This window comes from Microcebus murinus, chromosome 1 (genome assembly GCF_040939455.1).
Source record: "Microcebus murinus isolate Inina chromosome 1, M.murinus_Inina_mat1.0, whole genome shotgun sequence".
Classification (NCBI taxonomy): domain Eukaryota; kingdom Metazoa; phylum Chordata; class Mammalia; order Primates; family Cheirogaleidae; genus Microcebus; species Microcebus murinus.
Window position 1 is genome coordinate 157,888,306 of NC_134104.1, and position 17,857 is coordinate 157,906,162.

At 56.1% G+C, this 17,857-nt stretch overlaps 1 protein-coding gene across 1 annotated transcript; it reads left to right on the forward strand.

Annotated features, from left to right (window-relative positions):
* Positions 1-891: 891 nt before the first annotated feature.
* Positions 892-16,065, forward strand: ITIH3 (inter-alpha-trypsin inhibitor heavy chain 3). The gene is made up of 21 exons (XM_076008449.1): positions 892-1,011; positions 1,633-1,653; positions 4,071-4,237; positions 4,324-4,428; positions 4,665-4,827; positions 5,308-5,421; positions 5,999-6,124; positions 6,413-6,529; positions 6,777-6,945; positions 7,496-7,621; positions 7,924-8,105; positions 9,944-10,129; positions 10,285-10,424; positions 11,160-11,305; positions 13,164-13,196; positions 13,428-13,469; positions 13,628-13,741; positions 14,234-14,438; positions 15,085-15,257; positions 15,451-15,562; positions 15,830-16,065. Exons 1-21 carry the CDS (start codon positions 919-921, stop codon positions 15,957-15,959), a joined length of 2,664 nt encoding a protein of 887 aa, XP_075864564.1. The 5' UTR covers positions 892-918; the 3' UTR covers positions 15,960-16,065.
* Positions 16,066-17,857: the final 1,792 nt, after the last annotated feature.

The following is a 17,857-nucleotide window of genomic DNA, read 5'->3' on the forward strand; positions in this document are numbered from 1 at the left end:
CACCCCTCCATCTTCTCATGTGAATGTCTGGAACTGCCCCATCAGGGCTCCTTCCCTTGGCTTGGCCTTGGGGCCCAGTTAAAATGCAACATCACAGGCAGAACCCCCACTTTGGGGAGCTCGTCACGTGAAGGGGGATGGGCCTCCACACACTCCTTTACACAGGCTTTCTGCTTTTGCCCTACTGGTTTCTGCCCAGCACCCTCTACCAACGAGGTCCACAGGGCCCAGATCAGACAAGGCCTGGCTTTGAGACCCCAAATCAATAACACAAATGCTGAGCTCAAAGGCTGCCCCAGGTCTGGGGCCTTGCCTAACTGGGACCTCATCTTGCCCTCCTGGAGAATAAAAGTGAGATGAACTGAAGATCTCTTAGATTTCTTCTATTTCTAAATTTTGGAAGATGACTCTGTTTCCCTCCAAGTCTCCGGCCATCCCTTGGGGCTCTAGAGCAGCTTCAGAATCCCTATTTGGAGTTGTCCCTGTCCCCAGACCCCGAGCACTTAGGGATAAGGCAGTAGTCTGGGAGCAGGAGGATGGGAGCAGCCCTGCCAGCAGCTGCAGTCCTGTGAGGAGGGGCCATCGGGCAACACCAGGCAGCAGCCAATGAGCAACAGCCTCAGCCACCCAGCCGGTCAGTGGCTACAGGTGCTGAAAATGACCATATGCATTGGATGTCCCAGGAGCCAGGGAACAATGAGACTGCAGCTCTGAGGAGTCCTCTCCCCACATCCAGGTGTCAGTGCCTGCTGGGCCTCTTCAGACATGCATCTGGGGACCGTTACCCCGCCCATGCCTGGCTTCCCAGAGGAGCTTCCCGCCCCTGCCCCTCCTATTCCCACTCAGGTCACTGACCCCGCTTGGAAAACACCAGGCCAGCTCATATAAGGAGTGTGTGCCTGGTCTGTGCGCTCAGCGATGGCATCTGCTTGGTGGCCCTGCCTGGTCTTGGCTCTGCTCTCCGGCTTGGCAGCCTCTGGCTTCCCGAGAAGCCCCTTCTGGCTGCGGGGGGTGAGTCTGCGCCTCTTCGCCATCTGGGCCTCAGTGTGCAGTGGGCAGCAGGGTGAGAGGAGGCAGAGGGCTAGGCAGTGAGAGAACTGGGCTCAGCTGAGGCCTACGGTAACCTGCTGTCTAGCCCTGGGCAAGGCTCTTAAAACTCCCCGGACCTCAGTTTCCCTACCTGTCAAATGAGCAATGCACCGGGAACCGCTCGCCTTCCTGAGGGTTGTGAATGTCCAAGTCTTAGGCGAGTGCAGAGGCCTCTACAACATGCTGAGTTGAGCCCTGCGGGTGGGGTGGGGTGGGGGTGTTCTGGGAGGAGGCTGAAGAGGTCTGGGGGACCAGGGAAAGGCAGGATGAGGGACAGAATGAGGTGGATATGTGGGGCATAGAGAGGGCTCTGGGTTCAGGTCTCCCTGCCCTGTTCCCCTGGGTAACGTGGAGAACTGCCCCTCTCTGGACCTCAGCTTCCCCGTCTATTCAGAGTCCTTCCTGCTCTGACATGCGCTCTGGGAGGGCCCTCAAGCGTGTGTGGAGGTGGGAGCTGCTGAACCCTGGTCCCAGGCCACAGCCTGCTCCCAGGCCATGTGGCCTTGGCCTAGGCCTGACTCCTGTTTGTTTTTATTTTTGCAGAAACGGAGCATCCCGGAAGGGGTAAGAACTTTCTCTGGGAAAGGGGCCAGGTGGGGCAGGGGAGGATGGAGCTGGTTGCCCAATTGCTAAAGGTCCCTCACAACTGGCAAACGGCTCACAGCCTCCTGCCCCAGCAGACTCCTACACAGCACTAGACCCCTGGGAAAGAGCACCACAGAACCGCGGCCCCCCCAACCTCATGGGCCCCCACCATCATGGGATGCAGCCCAGGAGGGCCCCACCAGGCATCCCTTTCTTCCAGAAACATCGAGCATCTCTTGGCACTGGCCCTGTGTGCAGGGCTGAGAACACAGTGAAGCAGTGCCTGTCACTCATCTTTATACCCTTGTTTAGCCAGACATCTGTCTAGAGCTCCCTGAGTCCAAAGCACTGTGGGAAACATGGTGGCCAGGAACCCCTTAGCACAGGAAATAACTTCCTGTTTCAGAGACAGACTTTGGAAATTATCGAAGGACACAGGAGGCTGCCGGGGTGTGTGTGTGAAGGAGCATGTGTGAGGGAGCGTGGGGTGTGTGTGAGGGAGCGTGGGGTATGTGAGGGAGAGTGGGGTGTGTGTGAGGGAGACTGTGGTGTGTGTGAGGGAGGGTGGGGTGTGTGTGAGGGAGGGTGGGGTGTGTGTGAGGGAGCGTGGGGTGTGTGTGAGGGAGAGTGGGGTGTGTGTGAGGGAGGGTGGGGTGTGTGTGAGGGAGAGTGGGGTGTGTGTGAGGGAGGGTGGGGTGTGTGTGTGAGGGAGGGTGGGGTGTGTGTGAGGGAGCGTGGGGTGTGTGTGAGGGAGGGTGGGGTGTGTGTGAGGGAGGGTGGGGTGTGTGTGAGGGAGGGTGGGGTGTGTGTGTGAGGGAGGGTGGGGTGTGTGTGAGGGAGGGTGGGGTGTGTTTGAGGGAGGGTGGGGTGTGTGTGAGGGAGGGTGGGGTGTGTTTGAGGGAGGGTGGGGTGTGTGTGAGGGAGCGTGGGGTGTGTGTGAGGGAGGGTGGGGTGTGTGTGAGGGAGGGTGGGGTGTGTGTGTGAGGGAGGGTGGGGTGTGTGTGAGGGAGAGTGGGGTGTGTGTGTGAGGGAGGGTGGGGTGTGTGTGAGGGAGGGTGGGGTGTGTTTGAGGGAGGGTGGGGTGTGTGTGAGGGAGCGTGGGGTGTGTGTGAGGGAGGGTGGGGTGTGTGTGAGGGAGGGTGGGGTGTGTGTGTGAGGGAGGGTGGGGTGTGTGTGAGGGAGGGTGGGGTGTGTTTGAGGGAGGGTGGGGTGTGTGTGAGGGAGGGTGGGGTTTGTGTGAGGGAGGGTGGTGTGTGTGTGAGGGAGGGTGGGGTGTGTGTGAGGGAGGGTGGGGTGTGTGTGTGAGGGAGCGTGGGGTGTGTGTGAGGGAGGGTGGGGTGTGTGTGAGGGAGGGTGGGGTGTGTGTGAGGGAGAGTGGGGTGTGTGTGAGGGAGAGTGGGGTGTGTGTGAGGGAGGGTGGGGTGTGTGTGAGGGAGAGTGGGGTGTGTGTGAGGGAGGGTGGGGTGTGTGTGTGAGGGAGGGTGGGGTGTGTGTGAGGGAGGGTGGGGTGTGTGTGAGGGAGGGTGGGGTGTGTGTGAGGGAGGGTGGGGTGTGTGTGAGGGAGGGTGGGGTGTGTGTGTGAGGGAGAGTGGGGTGTGTGTGAGGGAGGGTGGGGTGTGTGTGAGGGAGGGTGGGGTGTGTGTGTGAGGGAGGGTGGGGTGTGTGTGTGAGGGAGAGTGGGGTGTGTGTGAGGGAGAGTGGGGTGTGTGTGAGGGAGGGTGGGGTGTGTGTGAGGGAGGGTGGGGTGTGTGTGTGAGGGAGGGTGGGGTGTGTGTGAGGGAGAGTGGGGTGTGTGTGAGGGAGGGTGGGGTGTGTGTGAGGGAGGGTGGGGTGTGTGTGAGGGAGGGTGGGGTTTGTGTGAGGGAGGGTGGGGTGTGTGTGAGGGAGGGTGGGGTGTGTGTGAGGGAGGGTGGGGTGTGTGTGAGGGAGGGTGGGATGTGTGTGAGGGAGGGTGGGGTGTGTGTGAGGGAGAGTGGGGTGTGTGTGAGGGAGAATGTGGTGTGTGTGAGGGAGGGTGGGGTGTGTTTGAGGGAGGGTGGGGTGTGTGTGTGAGGGAGGGTGGGGTGTGTGTGAAGGAAGGTGGGGTGTGTGAGGGAGCGTGGGGTGTGAAGGATGAACAGGAAGAGCCAGGTGCGATTGTTCCAGGGCAAACCTGGGTGTGGTTAGAGCTATGGGGAGGGGAGGGGGTAGACCAAGTCTCACTGGCTGCAGCTTTGTGTAAACAGAGTGCAAAGCAGAGCCAGCACCAGGATGATGGTGGCCCATGGAATGTGGGGACTGGTGGGATGTCAGGGGCTTCAGAACGTGCATAGGAGAGTTTGGAAGGGAGGAGGACAGGTTGCAGACCTGGTTCCCCAGTGACCGTGCCTTCTGACCCCTGCCCACCTCTCCCACAGGTGGTTGATGGCATTGAGGTCTACAGCACCAAAATCAACAGCAAGGTGACCTCCCGCTTTGCTCACAATGTGGTCACCACAAGGGCTGTCAACCGTGCAGACGTGGCCAAGGAAGTTTCCTTTGACGTGGAGCTGCCCAAGACGGCCTTCATCACGAACTTCACCTTGTGGGTGCCACCATGGTTGCTGGCTCTGGGCTTCAGGGACAGAGTCTGACCCAGTGTGACGCCCCACAAACTCTCTTTCCCTGTAGGACTATCGATGGCATTACTTACCCTGGGAACGTCAAGGAGAAGGAAGTCGCCAAGAAGCAGTATGACAAGGCTGTATCCCAGGGCAAGACAGCTGGTTTGGTTAAGTAAGTGTAGACTCCCAGGCCTCGGGAGAACATCTGGGTTTCAAGGGCATTCAGAGCTATGAACAAGAACAGCTCTTATCACTGTTATAGCAAATTGTGCCCGATTTATATTGTTCCATGTAGAGTTGGAGAATGGTTAGGGGTTTCCCTAACCAAAGGTCTGGGACTTGAACCCAAGGCGGAGGAAGGAGGGGCTCATGCAGTTTTTGGAGGTCACCATCTTGCTCCTGGTTCAGGGCCTCTGGGAGGAAGCTGGAGAAGTTCACCGTTTCAGTCAATGTGGCTGCGGGCAGCAAGGTCACCTTTGAGTTGACCTACGAGGAGCTGCTGAAGAGGCACAAGGGCAAGTACGAGATGTACCTCAAGGTCCAGCCCAAGCAACTGGTCAAACACTTTGAGGTAATCTGCACTCCTGCAACTCCTGCACCAACCCAGGGGTAGGCTCCGAGAAGGGTGAACGACAGAAAATTCTGGCCCCTGGCCTGGCTAAGGAGGTTTGGAGGAATCACAGCAGTTGGGGCTGAAAGCATGAGGCTGGGCTGGACTTGGCAGACCCAGATCTGGGGCTGGGCCCCCCAGGACAACACCACAGGCTGCCTCTGCCGTGCTCATAACTGGGTACATGGGCATCTCACCGCTGAAAGCCAAAGGCAATGCCTTAGTGGTAGAATCTGGCAGGTGGGGGAAACACTCTGGAATTGGGACACCCTCTACAAGCCCTGTGGTCATTTCCTGGTGGGAGATCCCAGGCAGACCCTCAGCGCTTCCCTAGAGGGTCCCCACATCATCACAGACGTGCCTCAGTCCCCGCAGGCCTTGCCCTGGAGGCTGGCCTCTGCACTGCCACTGAGTGACATCACCTCACTTTGACTGTTCCAGATCAAGATAGACATCTTCGAGCCCCAAGGTATCAGCATGCTGGACGCCAAGGCCTCATTCATCACCAATGACCTCCTGGGCAGTGCCCTCACCAAGTCCTTCTCAGGGAAAAAGGTGGTGTAGATGCCTCTCAGCCTGGGGTGGGGGCAGGAACACTGGTGCCTGCAGCACAGGCCGCTGGCCGAGGCAAGCATGTGTGTGCGGGGGGAGATCAGTCCGTAGCCACCACCTTCCTCCTCCGGAGTGAAGATGCTGCGGGGGCCCTGCCAGGGGAATTAGGCCCTTGGCTGCGCCAGGGCACGGGGGCAATCCCACCTTGGGAAGTGGACAGAGCAGGGGTCATCATTCCTGTTTTACAGGTTAGGAGAACAAGGCCAGAAAGAGTCATTCAGATCTACTGATTCCACGGCGAGGGGAGAAAGATTAAACTAAACTTCACTTTTGGTGCTGGGTGGTTGGCTCCAGTGTCCCCGAGGCCCCAGCTATTCCAGCCACCCCATTGGCAGTGGGTGGTGGATGAACAAATAAACAACACACCTCAGGCATTCGGGACTTCCAGGGCGAGGCCCGAGGAGCAACACGTAGGGCTGCTGGCTTCTGCAGGGCCCACCCGAGGGCTCCCCCAGGCTGAGGTCTGCCTGGGGGCAGGGCCTGGCCAAGCTGAGCAAGGTCCTCTGTCTCTGTCCCTCAGGGCCATGTGTCCTTCAGGCCCAGCTTAGACCAGCAGCGTTCATGCCCAAACTGCACAGACTCCCTCCTCAATGGAGATTTCACCATCACCTATGACGTGAACAGAGAGTCTCCGGCCAGTGTACAGGTACCTGGGCTGGCCGAATCATCATATTGGTTGGGTGAGGGCTGGTGTGGGGCAGGGCCACAGCCATGTCTAGTGACATCACCCTGGATCCTCAGCCCAAGGCTGAATCTTCCTATGTGACATGGGGCAGCCAATGGCCCAGAGCCTTTGTACAGCGGCCCTTAGAGGTTGGGAAAGGGACATCTTTTTCTCAGGTTGGTGAATATCTGGCCTCTATCTATAAGAGCGGATAATGTGGTATTACTAAACGGATACAGCCTGGCCTCCGTGGCTCTCTCCCCTTTGCAGATAGTCAACGGCTACTTCGTGCACTTCTTTGCACCTCAAGGCCTCCCAGTGGTGCCTAAGAACGTGGTCTTCGTGATTGATGTCAGTGGCTCCATGGCTGGCCGGAAAATACACCAGGTATCTCCTTAGCACAAGTGGCAGAGCCAGGGGTTCGGAATGAGGGAAGAAGAGATTTTTTTGTTAGGTACAAAAAGCTGATATTTGCAGGGAATGAGGAGAAAGGGGATGGGATAAAAGAAGGCTCAAGGCCTCTGCCCACTTGTGTGGCAAGCCTTGGCTCAGCCCATGGACGTAGGGCATGGGCTCCGCCGATCTCTGTTGCTGCTTCTCCCGCTCCTTGTCTGTTAGTCTCTCTCTTTCCCAGACAAGAGATGCCCTCCTCAAAATCCTAGATGATATGAAGGAAGAGGACTACCTCAATTTCATCCTGTTCAGTGGAGACGTGACCACCTGGAGAGAGCACTTAGTCCAGGCCACTGCTGAGAACCTGCAGGAGGCCAGGGCGTTTGTGAAGACCATTGAGGAAAGAGGAAGTAAGAGCAGAGGGTGTGGATGCTCCTCCTTGCAGCTCCCTTCCCTGCCCTGTGCCCTGGTTCCCTCTTCCTCGTGGGTCTGCTGGTCTCAGGCCCTGCAGAACTGAGCTGGGAGGAGAGGTGGGAGTGGGCAATCCTCAGGCTTGAAGACAGGAGACCACGTGGCTTCTCTGTGGTCCAGGGAAATCCATTCTTTCCATTTCCTAGTGCCCAGCAAGTCCCAGCAAGCTAAGGCCATAGCAAACCCTTCTTGGCCCCATTTCTTAGGGAAAATCATCTACACCAGTCCTATCTCCTCCAGCCAGAGGGGGTGGGAGTCCATTGGACTGTTTTTCAAATTGTGTTTACAATTACCACGTGCTTTCACCCCATTTGAAAGTGTAAGTCCCCTGTGTTTGAGCACGGATCCATGCAGTCCATGCTTGCTAAAGCAGATGGGGTCCTTGGGCACGTGGGCAGGGCCTGCGCTCCTGGCCTCCTCCACCCCAGCCTCCCTGCACCCTGGCATCCTGAGGACACCCTCCCACAGTGCTGTCTGTTTGTGTCCCAGTGACCAACCTCAACGATGGGCTGCTGAGGGGCATCGGTATGTTGAACATGGCCTGGGAGGAGCACAGAGTCCCGGAGAGGAGCACCTCCATTGTCATCATGCTGACTGATGGGGAAGCCAATATTGGTGAGGAGGGCGGGTGTAATTCTGCACTATAGCAGGGGCGCCTGGCCACTGCTCCTGCCGCTGTGGCTGGCTCACTGGAAAACCTTGAGCAGTTCATTCCAGGGTCCCCCATAGCGTGTGAGCCCTTTGAGGGCAGGGCCTTGCCTCCCTCTGCCAAGGCACCCCACCATTTGCCCTGACAAGAGCCTGCGGCCAAGACTTCCCCAGCTCTGCATGTGCAGGGGTCAGTTCTCTCCAGACAGAGCCGGCCCAGACAGTCCCCAGGGCTCTGGCTGGAGCATGAACACCCGCTTCTCCTACAGGTGTGACAAATCCCGAAACAATCCAAGAGAATGTGCGAAATGCCATCAGGGGCAAGTTCCCCTTGTATAACCTGGGCTTTGGCAACAATCTGAATTATAACTTGCTGGACGCTATGGCCCTGGAGAACCATGGGTTTGCCCGACGCATTTATGAGGATTCTGATGCCGATTTGCAGTTGCAGGTATGCCTTGGCTTGCACACTTCCAGGAATGAGAAGCTCACTATGTCCTCAAGCCGCTGTTTCACCATGGGACAATTTCAGTTATTAGGAAAAGCCTCCTCTTGTGTTGAAATCTACTGTAACTACCTCTTACCTGTCAACAATGGTTCCAATTTTGTCCTCAGGCCATATAGAACAGACCTGCTTCTTCAGTAGGATTGTCACATCAAATGCAGGACATATGGTTAGATATAAATGTCTGATTAACAATGAATTATTTTTTCAGTGTAAGCATGTCCCAAATATTGCATGGGACATTTTGTTAGTTTCCTGGGGTTGCCATAAGAAAGTACCACAGCCTGAGTGGCTTCAACAGTGGAAATGTGTCGTCTCCCAGTTCAAGAGGCTGGAAGTCCAAGATCAATGTGTTAGTGGGTTGGTTCCTTTGGAGGGTATGTAAAAGGCCTAGCATGGAAGGAACTGCTCTAGGCCTCCTTCCTTGGCTTGTCGATGGTCATTTTCTCCCTGTGTCTTCATAAATCTTCCCTCTGTGTGTCTGTGTCCAAGTTCCCTTTTTTATAAGGACACCTGTCATCTTGGATTAGAGCTCACCCTAATGACTTTATTTTGAATACCTTATCTCCAAAAAGGGTTAAATTTTAGGAGTACACAATCCAACCCATAACAGATATACTAAGAAAATATTCGTTGTTTATGACATTCAATTTGACAGCACGCCCCATCATTTGTTTGCTGAGTCTGGCAGGTAGTGGCACCTGGACCCCTGCAGAGCCCCCCACGCCTTCCCCCATCTCCTGATTGCCGCTCTCCTGCCCACATTGCCTTCTCATCTTCCTCTCTACCTTTTCTCCTTCCTTTCGTTCCAACAGACATTGCTTAACCACTTCGGTATGGCGCTCACCGGCCACGAAACCGTGCCCACAGCCGGCACTCACAGTCCGCACGGTGGTGTGTTCTGTGCATTGACGACGAGTCCGTTTTGCTCTTGTGTGATGAGGAAAGCTTGAAAGCACTGAAAGCTTGTTTTCCTTTACAGGCAGCTTTACTTGTAATATAAATCAGAATAGGTAACATATACATATATGTTTTCAGTACGTTATTTTTTTTTTTTTTTTTTGAGACAGAGTCTCGCTTTGTTGCCCAGGCTAGTGTGAGTGCCGTGGCGTCAGCCTAGCTCACAGCAACCTCAAACTCCTGGGCTCGAGCGATCCTTCTGTCTCAGCCTCCCGAGTAGCTGGGACTACAGGCATGCACCACCATGCCCGGCTAATTTTTTATATATATATCAGTTGGCCAATTAGTTTCTTTCTATTTATAGTAGAGACGGGGTCTCGCTCTTGCTTAGGCTGGTTTTGAACTCCTGACCTTGAGCAATCCGCCCACCTCGGCCTCCCAGAGAGCTAGGATTACAGGCGTGAGCCACCGCGCCCGGCCAGTACGTTATTTTTAAATGTTCACAATTTTATTTTGATAAATGAAAAATTAGAAAAGTCATATCACAGCTGTCGGCTAAAGTTGCTGTGCGCGTTCATCTGTGGCTGTCGACTATAGTCGACAGCTGGTACCGAAGTGGTTAAATATTTTCTGTGCCAAGAACTCTGTTTCTTTCTTTCTATTCTCCCTAGTGTCTCCCTGGGGTAGGTGAGGGGCAGGAAGGGCTCCTGCAGACCGAAGGGCACAGTCAGGGCAGCCAGGTAGAAGTGAAAATCAGGACCCAGGACTGGCCCAGCCTGGGGAACTGACGACATGTGGCAGCGTCAGTGGGAGCCCACCCACCCTGGCCTCTCCATGCCTGCCCTGCGGCCTGACACGACCCCTCCCTGCCATCTGAACTCCAGGGCTTCTACGAAGAGGTGGCCAACCCACTGCTGACAGGCGTGGAGGTGAAGTACCCTGAGAATGCCATCCTGGACCTCACCCAGAACAGTTACCAGCACTTCTACGATGGCTCTGAGATCGTGGTGGCCGGGCGCCTGGTGGACGAGCACCTGAACAGTTTTAAGGCCGATGTGAAGGGCCATGGGGTGAGCGGGGCTGGGGCCTGGAAGTGTGCTGGGGCAGGGGACCAGCACCAATAGGGCTCCAGCCTCTTGGCTGACAGCCCAGGAGTGGTGGCTCCAAACTTGGCCCATGTGGCTCCAGGCCTCCAGCCTCTCATCTCCTCCCACCAATGCCCCAGGCCATCAACGACCTGACCTTCACGGAGGAGGTGGACATGAAGGAGATGGAGGCGGCTCTGCAGGAGCAGGATTACATTTTTGGGAATTACATTGAGCGGCTCTGGGCCTACCTTACCATCGAGCAGCTGCTGGAGAAACGGTGAGCCAGGCCCCACCCTGCCACAGAGCCCACCTGTGCCTGCACCTGTGCTGGCTGTGCTCTGAGGGAACCCGAGAGGAGGTAGACTCAGCCACACCCCAGGGAAGGGCACCCACGCACCTAGTCCCAGCTGTCCTGCCCTCTTCTTGGCCCACCCCCGGGAACTGTTTGCAGAGCCATCTATAAGGAATCTGTGTCCCCACTCCCTGGCTGTCAAGGCGCAGGTGGGCAAGCACCATGCCAGCAGCCTGGGGGTGCCTCGAGGGCAGGGGAGGGCCTCAGCACCCTGCTCCCCCACCCAGCACAGCCCATGGATGGCAAGGCAGAGCAGAACTGAGGGCTGGAACCCCAGCTCCCAGCTCCCAGCCCCCAGAGGACAGAGCTGCGCCCTCTCAAGAGGGCCATGTCAGTGTTCACTTAGGTGGGATCTGGCGTGTGCTGAGCACCCAGCATGCAGACGCTGTCATGAGTGACTGTTGTAGCCCCTTGTACTTCATAGGTGGGGAAACTAAGGCCCAGGGAAGAAGCAGGGCTTGTCCACAGGCCCCAGGGAGCTGGTGAACCAGTCTTTTCTGAGCCCCAGTGGGCTCCACCTTGGGGGCCCCCACAATGGGAGAGGTAGAGGGGGCCCCTGGCTGCCCCTGGGGCTCCTGATCTCATTCTAGGAGCCAGTGCGGGGGAGGCAGGCAGGGAGCTGTTCTCTGGGCTGGCCCTCCTGACCCGCAATCATCACAGCAAGAATGCCCATGGCGAGGAGAAGGAGAAGCTCACAGCCCAGGCCCTGGACCTGTCCCTCAAGTACCACTTTGTGACTCCGCTGACCTCCATGGTGGTGACCAAGCCTGAGGACAATGAGGACATTGCCGACAAACCTGGGGAAGGTGGGCACAGAGAGTAGAAGCCAGAACCTGGAGGCCTCCCCCTAGGACCCTGGGCCCGGGTGCTCAGCAGAGGAAAGGGCCAGGCATGGGGAGAACCAGAGCTGCCAAAGAGGGGCAGGTTCAGGGGCACCCAGAGAAAAACTGGGCAAGGGCTGGGGAAGGTTGTCTGGAGAGAATGAAGCCATCAGCGTGGACAGTGGAGTGTGGGGTGAATAGAAGCCACTGCATCTCTAAAGGATGTAAGGGGGCACAATGCCCTGGGGTCATTTCAAGGAAGAGGGCTTAGGCTGCAGCATGCAAGGGCTTAGGTGGACAAGAGGAAGCACTCCCAGCCTGGAGCAGGCTACCAGGCACCTGGGGATTGTGAGAGGAATAGGCCCTGGGAGCTGGAGGCTGGGACCCAGTTCAACTCAGCCAGACCCCAGACCACCCTACTCAATAGAGGTCCCACATGCTCACTGCAGCTGGGCACAGGGCATGTGCAGGGGGTGGTGTGGGGGGGGCACAGGGGGCAAGGAGCTGGTGTAGGCCAGGCTAGGCCTCTGGCTCACAGGAGTTCCTGCTTCCAGGGACACGCAGTGGGGCACAGCTGGCTGCCGGGAGGCTGGTTGGCCAGGCAGCAAGCCCTGGGCCCCGCTCAGGCCACTGCCATTGGTTGCATTGGCCCTGACACCTGTAGTCTATGGCTTTTAACTCATTTCTCCTCTTTCTCTCTCGCGACACCAACGGATGCAGAAGGTAAGCTGGAGCCAGTTGTTGGGGGGCATCATGGAGGAGAGACGCAAGGGCACCGAGGAGGCCTTTCCAAGCCAGCTGGGACACACACCCCAGAGGGGCCTCAGGATACCTGGGCTCAGGTCCAGCTCCACTGCCCAGCCATAACTCTGCCCCTCTCTGCACCTCAGAGCCCTTGTCAGCTGATTGGGGGTGGCTTTCCCTGCCCAAGGAGAGACTATCAGAATGAGAGTGTTCTGTGACCTGCACATCAGCCACAAACTCCGCAGTGACCCTCCAAGAGGGTCCTTTTACCATTCCCACTTTACAGTGAGGAAACTGAGACACAGAGCGGTTAAGTCTATTTGCTCAGGGATTTAGTAGGTGGTTGAGCTGGGATGTAGGCCAGGGCCCATGCTAGGGATTGCTGGGGATCACAGCGCTCTGTACCCCCCTAAAACTGGAACCTCATTCCCAAGAGCCCCCACCACTGGGCAGGGCCTCCCCAGCCCCGGTTGGCCTGACCAGCCTCCATCTATAAGGTGAGCACATTTGGACAGGTCGTCACTTTCCCCCCAGAACTGCCCTGACAAATGTGCATGTGTGTCTGTGTTTGTGCATGTTCCTGTGTGTGCATGTGCACACACGTGCCCGTGTGCACATGTGCGTACATACATGTGCCCCGTGCACACACATGCCTGTGTGTGCATGCACATACATACATGTGCCTGTGTGTGCATGTGCATGTAGGTGGGTGTTTTACTACCAAGGAGCAACAGTCAGCTGTGAGCCTCACTCACCTCTGCTGGGGGATGCAGAGTCCAGGGGTGGGGACAGATGTCTGCTGTGAGCATTACTCAAGAGAGAGAAGCTGATGACTTAATGGCTTGCATCTTAGATGCATCAAAATGCCCTGCCCCTAGCATGTAAATTACAATCCTATTGCCACCAGCTCTATAAAGAAGTTCCCTGGGCATGCCCCCATTTCTGAAGCCTAAGCTTTGGGGTCACATCTCTACTTCTATCTGCTAGAGTCGGGGCCCCACTGGGAAATGCACCAGTAGCCCCAACACAGGCAGAAGGCATAGGGTTGGGAGAGGGAATCCCTAGAGTCTGCTCACGACTGCCCTTTGGCTTCTTTCAGCCACCTCTGTCACCGCCTCTAGAGCCTTCTTCAGTGAGTACACAGTGGCTGCTGCCACCCTCCCTGCCCATGGCCCAGAGCTTGACCCTGCCCTGATCCTGTTTGTGGTCTTTCCTGAATCAGCACCCTGGGACAGGCAGAGAAGATTGGGTGGGGGGAGAGCATTAGGGAAAGGAAGGGGAGGGGTGCGAGCCAATCTCTGGGCGGGGGTCCTGGAGCCTTCCTAGGGCTGCTTTCTTAGCTCAGCCCTATCCCCCTTTGCAGCCAAAGCCAGTTACCAGCCTCCTCAAACACCCTACTACTACGGTGAGTTCCCTGGCTCCTCCATGGGGGCAAGGGTCAGGGTCCTGGGCACAGTGCTCCTGCCTGTCTAGGAGTCCAGCCCATGGGGGCCAAGAGGCTGTGGAGGCCCCAGGTGTAGTAAGAGGCCCCAGGAACTAGCCCCTTTTCTGATGTCCCCCTAGTGGATGGGGACCCCCACTTCATCATCCAAGTTCCTGAGAAAGACGATGCCCTCTGCTTCAACATTGATGAAGACCCAGGCACAGTGCTACGCCTCATTCAGGACCCAGACACAGGTGGGGGCTGCAGGCTAGGGCTGGGGCCATGGGTTATTCCCAAGAGAGCCAGGAGTCCCAAGGGGGCACATGGACCAAGTCCTCACTCTGCCCAGGACCTCATCCATCTTCATATACAGAGCACTCCCTGGCATGGGGAGCTGCCCAGGGCCACAGGCTAAGTCCCCAGGTGTCAGTGCTGTTGGAGAAATGGTTAGAGTGAATGGGCAGCCTGGGCCTGGGGGCAGGACCCAGTCTGTGTCTGGGGAATAGGTTTTCTCTGAACACTACTCCCTCGCCCAGGCAAAAGGCAGATCCACAGTGTCCCAGCAGGATCCAAACTTAGATTGTTTAGGAACAAACAAAGTTGGGCTCTGAAGTCCTGGTCTCTCCTTGGGCTTCCCACTCTGCTCCCTCTCAGCAGGTCTGGATAAAGGGGAAGGCACACCCCAAATGGCCAGCCTGGACTCAGAAGTTCTTGCTGGTCTCTCTCCCTGCCTGCCCCTCTGGTAGGCCTCACAGTTAATGGGCAGATCATTGGTGACAAGGGAGGCAGCCCTGCCTTTGAGACCAGAAAGACTTACTTTGGAAAACTGGGCATTACCAACGCTCAGATGGACCTCCAGATTGAGGTGACAACGGAGAAGATCACCTTGTGGAGTGGAGCTGTGCCCAGCACTTTCAGCTGGCTGGACACAGTCACCATCACACAGGATGGGTAAGGTCCCCTAATAGGTCCACAAAGGCTGCCAGAGCCTTAGGGTCTAAGGAGGCTCTTGAGGGATTTGGACAAATCCCAGGAAAGACTGGCTGCCTCAGAGTTCAGTGCCCTGCCACAGGGGAGGGTAACCAACCTCTGGGGCCCTATCAGAGCCAGAATGGTAGCTGGACAGCTCAAAGGCCTGAGCTCGAGGGAAGGGCTGGTTGGGGGAAAGTGTTAGGTGGTAATGACAATAATCCCCTTTGGCATCTCTCATGGCTGAACTGTGAGTCCTCAAACTCTCCAGCCCCTCCTGTGTCCTCAGATGCCCTGCAGCCCAGTGGCAGGGCAGGAGTGCTACTTCCATTTGAGGCCCACAGAGGGGTGGGACCTGCCCGAGGTCACACAGGACGTCAGTGACTGAGCTAGGGCTGGACCCCAGGCCTCTGGACTGCTGCTTACTAAAGAGCAAGGATCCACTGAGTGGAGACATACACACCATGCATGAGGCATCCTCTTTCCAACACTCCTGAGATAGTTTCTGGAGTCCATGGGCTCTCAGGTGCCATGTGCGGGGAAGGCCCTGCCAAGACACCCTTGATTCACATGCTCAGTGTTATGGCCACTGGGCCTCACAGCCACCTGCTGACCTCTCCTCTCGTAGGCTGTCCATGACCATCAACAGGAAGAAGAACATGATGGTCTCCTTTGGAGATGGGATTACCTTTGTAGTCGTCCTGCACCAGGTGTGGAAGAAACATCCCATCCACCAGGACTTTCTAGGCTTCTATGTCATGGACAGTCACCGGATGTCAGCGCAGACACATGGGCTGCTGGGTATGCAATGTTCAGACTGCAGGCTGTTCAGGGCAGATAGCATCAAGGGAAAGACGTGCACATGGCCTCCTTAGGCACTCTGTACCCAGCTCACGACACCCTATTCAGCCTTTGCATCAGCCCTGAAATGTCAATGGCCAGGTTACCCATGGCAATGGCCAGGGGCTGACAGTATGAACATGTTCATTCCCAGGGCAATTCTTCCACCCCTTCGACTTTAAAGTCTCTGACATCCACCCAGGCTCTGACCCCACAAAGCCAGATGCCACCATGGTGGTGAAGAACCATCGGCTGACTGTCACCAGGTGAGAGGGTTCCTCTGACACTGTCACTCTGCCCAGGCACGTTTTCCTGGTGGGCTCTTGTCTTCTATGGGGTACTCTTATTTCCATTTGAGGGAAAAACCCCAGCTTGGCCTCATGAGAAGAGAAATCCTATGACCTCAGTCTTGACTGAAGAATTCTGGGCTCTTAGAATTGCTAACTTCACACCCTTTTTCAACCTCTGGTCAGTGGCTATAGCAGCCATCTTGCCCATCCTGTGTATTACAGCCTCTCTCTCCTTTCCCCCAGGGGCTCCCAGAAAGACTACAGAAAGGACACCAACACTGGCACGAAGGTCGCCTGCTGGTTCGTCCACAACAATGGGGAGGGGCTGATTGATGGTGTCCACACTGATTACATTGTCCCCAACCTGTTTTGAGTAGACACACCATCTGTTGTTGAGATGTATTTCCTGCATCTGCAACAGGGGTGCAGAATGGGCCCTGTGGGAGGGGCCGGGACAATAAAGCCCATGTTGGAAACCAGTGAGCTGCCAGCCTCTAAATATCTTTATGAGCCTCTGCTCCAGGGAACAGCTGGGACCCTAGGCAGCCCAAAGGAGGGGAAAGCTGGTGGGAAGGGAACTTCTTGGGCCTCTCAACCGACACAGCTAAGAGACAGATTTGGTTAGGGATGGCATTATGGGGAGTCAAATGTATGATAGTTTGGGAAAGGAAAATTAAGAATTGACTTTGGAGCAAAGGGGCTCTGAGAAGTCAGGAAGGATTGAGTGCATTTCAGTGTTCAGGAGGGTCAGAAGAAAAGTAAAGGGATGTGGCTCCAAAGCTCTTGTCAGGACCTTCAGAAGTAGAAAGTGCTCTAGGGCAGCTACAGCCCACATCTAAGTGAGGATGTCATCCACCCCTCTATCTATGTACCACTCATCCATCCATCCTACCATCCATCCATTCCTCCAACCATCCATCCATCCATTCACCCACCCATTCACCATCTAACCGTCTGTTCACCCAATCATCCATCCATCCATCTATCCATCCATCTGTCCATCTATATGTCCTTCCCTCTACCATCCATCCATCCATTAATCCACCTATCCACCCTACCATCCATCCATCTCTTCAATTATCTGTCCCTCCACCCTTCCATCCATCCACCCACCCACCCACTCATTCATTTCCAACCATGCTTTTACTTACTCATCTATCTTACCATCTATCCATCCTTTCAACAATCTGTCTGTTTATCCATCCATCCATTCATCCACCCATCCATTGATTCAGCAGATAAACACAACACCCTGAGCCAGGATCTGGGGGCACACAGCTTAGTAATCCAGTTCCTATGTTCGTGAGTGCCCAAGTTTACCTTCATCTGGGCCAGGCATCTCTGGAATCCTCCAATTTCATCTCATGGTGACCACTTGCTCTACCCTCCCATTGAATCTGGGTAGGGTATGGCGTCAGAGAGAAATTCCTGGAGAAGGGGCTCTGAGAGATCTTCAGCCCAGACAACCCTCTCCCACCTGCACACCTGCAACTGACCCTTGTTGTGTCTTCTTGCCTCCCTCACTGCCTTCCAGAGTGATCTTTCCACAGAGCAGAACTGCTCACCACTCCCTGCCTAAATCCCTACAAATGACATCTTCCATCCATTGCTCTTGGGACCAGACAAAAATCCTTCCTATGGCCTCTCTCCAGCTCTCCTCACACCCCAAGTGTGCCCCTCACTTTCTGGGTTCCAGACACATAGGCTGCTTCCACTGTGCAAACGTGACCTAGGACTTTTGCCTCTGCTGTTCTCTCTGCCTGAGGGGCTAAGGGCATGCTGGGCGGGGGGACCCTATTGAAGGAAGCAGTGGAAGCTTTGATGGCAGAGCAGGGGGAACAATACGACTGGAGGAATCAGACAGGGGAACGCTGCGAGTATCAGTGGGCAGGGGTGGTGGCATGAGGCCGTGGTCACTAGAAAGTTGTCCTGCCTCCCACTCCAGGGGCCTCACAGCTTCTCCCTGCTGCTGAAGCCGGAACTATAGTTTTCTGGGGCCCACACTGGCCTGGGGCCTGGAAAGGGGATTGGAGGGCAGGAAGGGTGGTCCAGGAGGAAATGTTTCACATCAGAGAATACCCAGGTGGCTACAGGATGCTACTGGGGGATCAGTGGCTCTTACTGCTCTAGGGAGAGGGCCACCTGAGATGTGGCTCCTGTCTTGAAGGCCTCCCCATGGCCTCAGGGTGAATGTGGCAGGGGTACAGGCTGGACTGGCTAAAAAGGCCTAGGCCAGTGAGGGGATGCCCCAGAGTGGGCAACCCCAGCCAT